Source organism: Corvus cornix, chromosome 12 (assembly GCF_000738735.6).
Source record: "Corvus cornix cornix isolate S_Up_H32 chromosome 12, ASM73873v5, whole genome shotgun sequence".
NCBI classification, from domain to species: domain Eukaryota; kingdom Metazoa; phylum Chordata; class Aves; order Passeriformes; family Corvidae; genus Corvus; species Corvus cornix.
Genome location: NC_046342.1, coordinates 19,353,837 through 19,363,671, shown reverse-complemented (window position 1 = coordinate 19,363,671; position 9,835 = coordinate 19,353,837). Strand labels below are relative to the sequence as shown.

General features: G+C 51.5%; 1 protein-coding gene and 1 long non-coding RNA gene across 3 annotated transcripts; one reads left to right on the top strand and one right to left on the bottom strand.

Moving 5' to 3' along the window:
• Nucleotides 1-2,847: 2,847 nt before the first annotated feature.
• On the bottom strand, nt 2,848-5,423 carry LOC104683515 (histone-lysine N-methyltransferase SETMAR). 2 transcript variants are annotated; one of them, XM_039559050.1, is made up of 2 exons: nt 5,320-5,423; nt 2,848-4,089 (listed from the first exon to the last, which is right to left on the bottom strand). In XM_039559050.1, the coding sequence occupies exons 1-2, from the start codon at nt 5,395-5,397 to the stop codon at nt 3,298-3,300; spliced, it is 870 nt and encodes a 289-aa protein (XP_039414984.1). In that variant the 5' UTR covers nt 5,398-5,423; the 3' UTR covers nt 2,848-3,297. The 2 variants fall into 2 exon arrangements, with proteins under 2 accessions (XP_039414984.1, XP_039414985.1); XM_039559051.1 differs by lacking the exon at nt 5,320-5,423 and adding an exon at nt 4,822-5,308 and having other exon boundaries at nt 2,848-4,084.
• Nucleotides 5,424-6,674: 1,251 nt separating this feature from the next.
• Nucleotides 6,675-8,516, top strand: LOC120410672. The gene is made up of 3 exons (XR_005602975.1): nt 6,675-6,898; nt 7,755-7,835; nt 8,185-8,516. It is a non-coding gene; the product is annotated as an uncharacterized LOC120410672 (long non-coding RNA).
• Nucleotides 8,517-9,835: the final 1,319 nt, after the last annotated feature.

Sequence of the window (9,835 nt, the reverse complement as noted above, 5' to 3'; positions counted from 1 at the left end):
TGGCAGATGGAACTGTGAGCCCTAAGGCCTAATAGGGTAAATTTCTAAACTGTTTTGTTGAAAATAAAATTCCTCACTGAAAAGGGGAGGAATTTTAGCAAGTAAGAAGGGAAATGGGAGTAATTGAAAAAAACCTTGTTTTGGGATCTGAATGTAACAGTGGATTAACAAAAGCCCTGGCACTGATGCTGGTCCTTGCCAGCATTGTCTTTTCTGTAGAAAACTGGATTTGGCTTTAATGCAAATCCATCACTTGCCAGCTCCTTCTGCACTGGTTTCATGTTGAAAAGATGACACAGGAGAATGCCTGGGCAGCCCCCCACCAAACACCAGCCTCCAGTGGGGTCCAGGTAAGTCCAGCAGGCAGAAGAATCTATTCCAGGACACAGCATGATGTGGCACAATATTGAGAGACTGATAATGATTATTGCACTCAGAGTAGAAAGGAGGAGGGAGGATGAGAGGAAACTCAAGAGTCTTTTGAGCTGTTTGATTGGATTCATTGTGGAAGAGCACACTGAGCTGTGAGGGGCAGACTGGGGCTCTGAAACTGCAAGGAGCCTGAAGGGGAAAGTGAACAGAAATTCAGCAGATACAAGAAAGGGTCTATTTTTTTTTTCTAGTTTCTAGATAGGGAATATTTTAGTAGGATTTTGGTCCACTCCCCGAGGCAGCTGCAGTGCCAAGGCATGGTGGAGCATAGTGCACATGCTGTATGGAAAAAAGCCTTTAACAACTGTCAGGGTGGTTTAGAACTCAGTAACTATTACTTTGTTTTTGCAAGGCTTTCAGTGTGGCTGTTTTGAGCAGTCCAACATTGTGTTCCTGTTCTGTGCTGGGAGGTTTGCTCTAAGCAGATAACTGGGATCAGCTCACTTGCCAGGGGCTGCAGCACTGGCATGGGCTGAGGGATAGGATTGCACGGACAGAGGGCTCAGCTGTGCTCCTGCTGTAAGGCTGTGATCAAGGACTAGATACTGCTAAAGGTGGTTGGGGCTTTTTTTAATCTACACTTCCTTAACTACTCAAAATCATGCCAAGTGCATATTCATAACAGGAAGGTAACAAACTGTGCTGTCATCCTGAAAATGAGGAGTGCAGATGCTGTAAACTAATCTTGAAACTTTTCTCAGGAGGGAAAGACGAAGCGGATTGGATCATCTGCTCCCAGCCCTGTGGTCTGAAAGTGGCTGGCATGATGCCTTTTCAGGGAGAAAACCAGGTAAGACTCTACACAAGAGACCTTGCAGTCCAGGCTGTGCTCTGGAATCCTGTGCATTCCAGGATACAGGATCCAGGGAGCTTCTCTCCTATAGCAGCAAGAACCCTCAGGCAAGGAGTAAAGTTAATGGTCACTCAGCCTGTAAACTAATTCTGACAAGCAGCTGAAACCCTTTGGAAGGTTTCTGCACTGACAGAAATGACACTTAATGATTAACCCTAAGAGGAATCATGTGGTAATGTTTATCTTCATATGAACCCACAGCAGTGTGTAAACCCCAACAGCAGCAGGAAGGCACTTAAATGGGAGAGGCTAAACTGCATCTTATCAAGGAAGCAAAGGTAAACACCAAGTAGGATTTTGTTTAGCAAATAGCAATATGTCCTTTATCCCTGGTCAGTATCAGGTTAATCACAGAGAGGTTTGGGTTGTAAGGGACCTTAAAGCTCATCTTGTTCCAAAAGCCCTCCCCAGAGCAGGAGACCTTCAGTTTGCTCAGAGCTGCATCCTTGAGTCAATCTGATCATATTTCAATAGGAAAGTAAATCTCCCAATGAATATTGAAATATTGATAATCATTTCTGCTCTTTTAGAGTAGAGAGAATTACAGAGAGCTCCCAGTTTTTAGCTGTTTGCCTGGATTCCTTGTGAAAGAGCACACTGAGCTGGGAGTGACAGCTCAGTCCTTCAGTGGCACCAATTTTTCAGGTCCAAATCAAAGTTGTCTTTAATTTAAAAATGAAGTTACTGATAGCCTCCAGAACAGCTGATCCCCACGAGATGTACTCCCTTGTGTGTGTTATGTCAAAGGGTATGGAAACAGGTAAAGATCAAACTGTCCAGAGCAAATAACTGAGGGTTTGTGCTGCTGATAGCACAATGTGACATGAATAAAAAGCTGCATTGCAGTTTATCCATCTTAAATATCAAAACCAGCCTGTGTGAAGCTGCCTTAATTTGATCTTTGCAGCAGGGAAGTGAAGGAACATGCAGTTACAGAATGTGCCCATCTGGCAGTGCATCCCTGGTGGAAGGAGGTGCTCAGAAAAGCCCTGCACAGCTGTTAAGAGCTGGACAAGGACAATGCAAAGAAGATGCAAGGACTTTCTCCCTGTGCTGGGAAAGGCCAGGCCTTGCTTAATGCTGCCTGGCCCTGGAGTAGTGAAAACATGGATCAGTTAGCAGCTGAAAGAACCCTCGTGCATCTGTCAGCTGTTCAACACAAGAACACAAATCTGTTGTTGTTCAGATGTACTTCTGTATTTCTACTTTCAGTCAACTGTCAGCATCACCCTGCTCCATGCTGCAGGGGCTGGATTTGCTTCCTGAGCATGTACTGACAGTGCTGGGGAGTAACAGATGTGCTGCTTGCTGTGATTGCAGAGATCTGATCAGAGCAGCCTCGAGGCTGAGGTGATTAAAAAGATGGGATGTTGTGCTCCTCAGAGACTGCAGTCCTGCACCACTTCCACAAAGCTAAATGGGAGTGAAATAGCCAGTCAGTCATAGTCTGCTGTGGGCATGCAGCTACATGGGACACACAAAGTATTAAAGCTACTCTTTCCTTTTACATCAATAATAAGTAGTTACTATGCTTTGTGGAAGAAAAAAAAATTTACAGCAAGTAATTTGAAAACAATAATTTAATGGATTTTAAGAAACCTAATGCCTTCCTTGCAAGTGTCATGATTCATGGTGTCATTTTCTTGTGCCATTGTCAGTGACTTTTCTTGCTGTTATCACATGTCCTGTCCATGTACAAGTGCTAAAGGTACAAATTCTTTCTGAAGGGTACAAACCAAGAGAGCTGCTTTAACATACAGCAAGCTGCCAGACGACAAGAAGACAAAAACACCAGGCCTGGCCTAGTCCCTGATTTTGGAACATCCTGAAGCTCCATAATCCCTTGTACTATGCACCTTGGAAAGTCCTTGAAAAGGTTTTTCCATGAAATTCTTGAAACCTTGTCTCTTTGCTGCTACTCAAACCCACATGTGCTTCCTTGTTGAACACAAAGAGTTTTATTTAACTACTAGAGGAAATAATACTTTTTAGGTGTGTTTAAGGCTGAAAGGCTATGGAGAACTTGCTGGTGTGGAAAAGAGGGAGCTGTCCCAAGGCAAGAAGGAAGCACACGTGTGGGAACCACAGTAGCAAGGTTTTCTCAGCCTGTTCTCTTCCTCCAGGGGTTTGTGTTCTCTGCTAGTTCCTGGTAAATTATGGAATCTTCCAGAGTAATCATATGAAAGTTCCTCTCCAGCAGAAATATCAGCGGCTGCAAAAAGCGCCAGTCTGGGCACCATGGAGTCAACTCTCACTGGCACCATAAACAGATTGGGTTCACAGGAGTGGTTCAGGAACCTGCCCACGTTCCCGATGTGGGTGGGATCCACAAAGGTCTCCATGACCCGCCCGTCGTGCAGGTGCTCCCTCACTGCTATGATGTAGTTTGGGTCCTGTGCTGTCTGGGCCTGGATTCTTCTGTGAGCCTCAGCAAAGCCCAGAACCTCCCCAGCATACTCACACACAAACCTGCCCCTGGGGACGGGCTCCAGCGTGCGCACTCCCCAGCCCTTCCTCTCCGTGTGGAACACCTGCAGCCGCAGCTGCAGCCCCCGCTGCACCAGCCTGTTCTGGCACCCGTCCCCACACTGGCACAGGCTGTTGCACTCAAACACAGGCCTGGAGAAGTGCTGCTCGTGCTGCTCTGGCAGCCTGAGGCACAGGCTGCTGCTGTAGTTCTCCCCGCGGCACAGACAGGGGCACTCGGGAGCCACGCAGGAGCTGCTGCGGCACGAACAGCCCGGGAAGGTGATTTCAGTGGGGTCGATCTCTCCGTCTGCTCCGGCCACGCTGTCGGGGCTGTACTGCAGAGAGAACAGAGGTCAAAGCCTTGGTATTGTCAGTGCTCAAAACCAGAGCTTTTAAAGTTTGTGTCTGCCCATGACTGATCCCGAAACTCAAATCATGAATGCTTCATTTTCCTGTAAACTTCCAACTCAAACTTGTCTGAAGTGTTTAAAAGAACACAAATCAGGTATTTCATATAGACCAAAAAACAACTGATAGTCTTGTTAGTGTCTGAATTTCTCAAAATAGCCCCCCAGACACAAAAAATGCTTGGCAGAAAAAAATCAGCTAATTAGCTCTACTATGTATGGCTTTCATTTATAGAGATACCAAAGATATTTATTTATGGATATATTTATTTGCAGAATTTTCAAGGTATTGTTAAAGTAATCTCCCCAGACTTCAAAATTCTCAGTAAGTTACTCCTGAGGTTAATCTATAGCTATTCTAAGCCACAGAATTTCAAATACACATTTATGTTAAAAATGACGATTCAAGTTGCATCCAAACTTCCTCCTAGCTCCGCTAGAAAATCAGGTTCTCAAAATTACACTGATGCCCCCAGCAGGTGAATGGTTTTAGAACCACGGACTATTACAAAACAAAACCTGATAGAAACTGCAACATTTGAAAACCAAGATATAAAAACAGCCTCGGGTATATTTTCATTCCCTTCTCAGCATTCAGCTTTATTTAGAAGCCGGAAGGATGTGCTATCACTAAATATTACATTTCACAGCAGCTTGTACCTGGCAAGTTCTGGGTGTTGTGAAAGATGACAGTGCATTCGCAAGTTTCTTTTTTAATAAACATCAGCTTCTCAGTCACTCGGCTTTACTCAAAACCCAGTTTAATGTTCCTCAACGACCACAACCTTTCCCATTTCGGTAAAATACGGACACACCACGTAATTCCGGGATATTTGGGTCTATAGGGGTCACATCTTTATTTTTTCCCCAGGCTTTTCGGAAGCTTTTTCAATGTGTTTTGTAAAGACCAATACCACTGAAGAAAATTCCTAGGCATCCTGGAGTGACAGGGCAAGGGGGAACGGACCCAAACTAAAAGAGAGCAGGTTTACATTAGATATTAGGGAGAAATTCTTCCCTGCGAGGATGGGGAGGCCCTGGCACAGGCTGCCCGGAGAAGCTGTGGCTGCCCCATGGCTGGCGGTGCCCAAGGCCCGGTCGGACGGGCCTGCAGTGGAAAGTGTCCGTGCTCCCCTCTCCTCCCCGGTCTCCCGGTACCTGGAAGGCCGGCGGGGCCTCCCCGGGCGGCCACAGCGCCACGGCCACGGGCTCGCTGCCGCCGCTCAGCTCCGCCATGCCTGGGCCCGCCCCCCGCGCCGCGGCCCTGCGCCCATTGGCTGCGCGGGGCCGGCGCCGCTCGCTGATTGGGCGGGGGCAGTGACTGACAGCGCCGCGAGGGGGGCGGGCGCTACGTTTGCGCGAGCCCTCCCTCAGCGGGGCGGGCGCTCTGAGCGACCCCTCCCGCTCCTCCCCGGCCCCTCCCCGGCCCCTCCCGCTCCTCCCCGGCCCCTCCCGCTCCTCCCCGGCCCCTCCCGGCCCCTCCCGCTCCTCCCCGGCCCCTCCCGCTTCCTCCCCGGCCCCTCCCGCTCCTCCCCCGGCCCCTCCCGGCCCCTCCGCTCCTCCCCGGCCCCTCCCGCTTCCTCCCCGGCCCCTCCCGCTCCTCCCCGGCCCCTCCCGGCCCCTCCCGCTCCTCCCGCTCCTCCCCGGCCCCTCCCGCTCCTCCCGCTCCTCCCCGGCCCCTCCCGCTCCTCCCCGGCCCCTCCCCGGCCCCTCCCGCTCCTCCCCGGCCCCTCCCGCTCCTCCCGCTCCTCCCCGGCCCCTCCCGCTCCTCCCGCTCCTCCCCGGCCCCTCCCGCTCCTCCCCGGCCCCTCCCCGGCCCCTCCCGGCCCCTCCCGGCCCCTCCCGCTCCTCCCGGCCCCTCCCGCTCCTCCCCGGCTCCTCCCCGGCCCCTCCCGGCCCCTCCCGCTCCTCCCCGGCCCCTCCCCGCTCCTCCCCGGCTCCTCCCCGGCCCCTCCCCGGCCCCTCCCGGCCCCTCCCGCTCCTCCCCGGCCCCTCCCGCTCCCTCCCCGGCTCCTCCCCGGCCCCTCCCCGGCCCCTCCCGGCCCCTCCCGCTCCTCCCCGGCCCCTCCCGCTCCTCCCCGGCCCCTCCCCGGCCCCTCCCGGCCCCTCCCGCTCCTCCCCGGCCCTCCCGCTCCTCCCCGGCTCCTCCCCGGCCCCTCCCGCTCCTCCCCGGCCCCTCCCTGGCCCCTCCCCGGCCCCTCCCGCTCCTCCCCGGCCCCTCCCGGTCCTCCCCGGCCCCTCCCGGCCCCTCCCGGCCCCTCCCCGGCCCCTCCCGGCCTCTCCCCGGCCCCTCCCCGGCCTCTCCCGGTCCTTCCCCGCCTCTCCCCGGCCTCTCCCGGTCCCTCCCCGGCCCCTCCCGCTCCCTCCCCGGCCTCTCCCGGCCTCTCCCCGGCTCCTCCCCGGCCTCTCCCCGGCTCCTCCCCGGCCTCTCCCCGGCCTCTCCCCGGCCCTCCCCGCTCCCTCTCCCTCTCCGCTCCCGCTCCCGCCCGGGCCCTCCCCGGCTCCGCCCCGGCCCCGCTCCCGCTCTGCTCCGGGGATGCGGCTGCCCTTGGCAGGGTATGGGGCAATGCGGTGTGACCGCCTCGAGTCCCTCCCTCCCTACCCGGGGCTGCTCCTCCCAATCCCGGTGCGGTTTCATGCGATGTGTGAAGTGCTCGCACCAGCTGTCAGTATTAATCGCAAACCACGGAGTTGTTTTAATTCTTCACGTGGCTGTCAATCCTTGCTTGTTTTGAAGGTATTCGGGTTTGCTTTTGTTTCTCGTTTTTTTTTTCTTTTAAACAAATTAATGTTTGATGATGCAGATGGGAACCTGAGCCCTCAGGCAGGGGAAGCAGCACCACACGCTCCTGTCCTGGGGATGGGAAAAGCCATGGCCATGGCTTTTGGCAGGACATAATCCAGCCAAATCAGTGTTCTGGATGATGGGAGACACAAATCCATGGAAACAAGTTCTGGCTTGGGATCACAGACCAGTTTGGGTTCGAAGGGACATTCAAGCCCATCCAGTGTCCCCCCTGCCATGGGCAGGGGCACTTTCCACTGTCCCAGGTTGCTCCACGCCCCAATGTCCAGCCTGGCCTTGGACACTGCCAGGGATCCAGGGGCAGCCCCAGCTGCTCTGGGCACCCTGTGCCAGGGCCTCCCTGCCCTCAAAGCCAAGAATTTATTCCCAGTCTCTCATCTAAACCTGGCTCAGGGGGGTCCTGCCAGTGCAATGTATGACGTTCTTCTACAGCATCTAATGCAATCTCCTTCTGAGCTGGAAACTGCCCCGTATCTTGGGAAAACAAAGCGAGGCTTGTGTTCCCATCCTGGGGGTTGCATTAGCTTTTGTATTGACCCCCTGGCTCAGGTGTTTTGGGTTTGTGGTTAAGGAAGCTGTTAGCATCATTTCACCTGCTTTGCATGCACCATGTGTTTCAATTTGGAAGTCAATTAGCACACCCATAAATAAGGCCCCCCTCAGAGCTGGGAGTTAGACGTTTTTGGAGTGTGCTCTGTGTTCCTTTAAGAAGGTGCTGCTTGTGTCTCTTTTTCTTTGGGATGGTTACTGATGTGGCTTTTCTGATTCCTCTTTCTGCAACGTTTAGGAAATAGGAAGAGTTGCTGCCTCTTTTGTTCTCTTTCTCCTGCCTGGGAAAAGGAGCTGAGCAATAGCAGGAGAGCTGCAGGTGAGTTTGGACAGTGAAATCTGTATTTATGGGGGATAATGCAGATAGATAATTGATGGGAAAATATTGAGAGTATTGTTTATTGGATAATTGAAAGGGTTGTTTATTGCACTGAGGTGTAAGAGAAGGGGAGGTATGGAAGAGGCACTTCTGGAGGTCAGTGTCTCCTAGTATCTGGCCTGTGTAATTTTAGGGAAGACTTTCATCAATTTAAACTTGTGGCATTAGTGCTTCATAACTGTTATAAACGTATATTGTAACACTGGCTTCTTGCAAGTATTAAGGTAGATATTATATAATGTTAGAAATGCTCTTGCTGTGTGGATGTAGTTTTCTTTCTTTTTCCAAGAATGTTAGCAAGTGTGAGCAGGTAAGAGAACCTCTAAGCCAGCAGAGGATGAGGCCCGAGAAGCTGCTGCTCAACACTTTGTCCAGAGAACAAAAGGGCCCAAAGGCTGCTCTGCCCGGAGAACGGGCGGCCAGGAGGGTCCGGAGCCGCTATCACTGCTCTGCCCGGGGGGCAAAGAGGCCAAAGCTGCAATCAGCCCTGACTGTCTGGGGAATGAAGAGATCCACCCTACCATCGACTCTCACCTAGCGAGCCCAGGCCCAAGAATCAAAAGAAATAAAACCACAAGGCCGAAGACTACGCATGCTCTAAAAAGGCGGGAGCAGGGAGTGGCCATGCAGAACAGCTCCAGGAATAGTTTGAATATGTATAGAGAACAGACAGTAAAAATGGTATAGAAAGGACTCACCTCGAGCATCAGGTGTGCTCTTGGCAGAGTCCCAAGGCACCTGGCCATTACCTCTTTGCTTTATTTTATGTGTTCCTTATTGTCTTTATATTAAACTCTTTAAATTCTCACAGGAGAGTGAACCTCGTTTTTCACAATAACTGATCAGAATGTACATGGTGGAAGGGTTTAAACATGGTCTGTTTTTCTGGGTTTGTCTACCCACAGCTGCTCCTTGTGGTGCCTCTAAGCCCTGCCTCCCTGGGGTGGCTGCTCTTGTCCCGTGAGCCCTTCCCAATGTGGGGAAGGTGGCAGATCAACTTCATGAGAAATGCTGGAATGCTGAGTGATTGGCAATATTAAAATGTACTTCAGTTTAGGAGTTTCTGCTGTTACTGAGTTGACCTTTAGCTCAAGACACTGTAACCTGGCTGCTGATCCATAGTGCCAGATGGAATTCTCTATCATTTTGAAATGAATAAAGTAGCAAGTCATTACTCTGTTGTAGAAGAAACAGATTGCTTATATGTACAGGAGAGGGGTTTGGGAATCTGCAAAAGGTCATGGAAAATCCAGTGTCTTCCTCCTCCTTATCCCACCCAGGGCTCTGTTGTGTTAAGCTATGAATAGGTTGAACTGTTGAGAGGTCCGGGATGGGTGAAAAATGGGTGAAAGCTCGTTTCCATTTGTTATGTAAAATTGTTGTAGAAGGAAAGCTTAAAATGGAGCTGGAAGAGTGAACCGGAGGTGAACTTAGTGGTGCTGAACCGAGGCACCTGGTGCAGCTGGGGATTTCTTTTGCAGTACATTCTACTGCCTCTAGGATGAGACTGCAAGTCCTTTTTGTTACACTGCATGCATTAGGCTGTTGGGTTTTCTCCCTATATAAATAATGCTTTCTGCTCATAAATCATTTTTGTGATCCTTCTCTGTACTTCCTTGGATTTCTTAATATCCTGTTGATAATTAGGATTTGGGATATTAACTGTGCCTGAACTGTGAGTTTGCGTCTTTACCTCGCGCCACCGAATTTTGGTGGCTGAGGCTGTGCGTTGTAACAAGGCGGTGGAGCTCGCGGCGGGGGTGTGAACTTGTGACTCATCAACTGCAGTCAAGGGAGATGCACTCAGAAAACTCGGTACAATCCTAGTTTAGCAGAAACCGGATCTAAAACTTCCCTGTCTTTTTGGTAGGCAAAAGGCCCAGGAATTAAAGAAGCCCTTTCTAATATCGGTGTGGTGGAAGCTAAGCCATCCCAAGTGA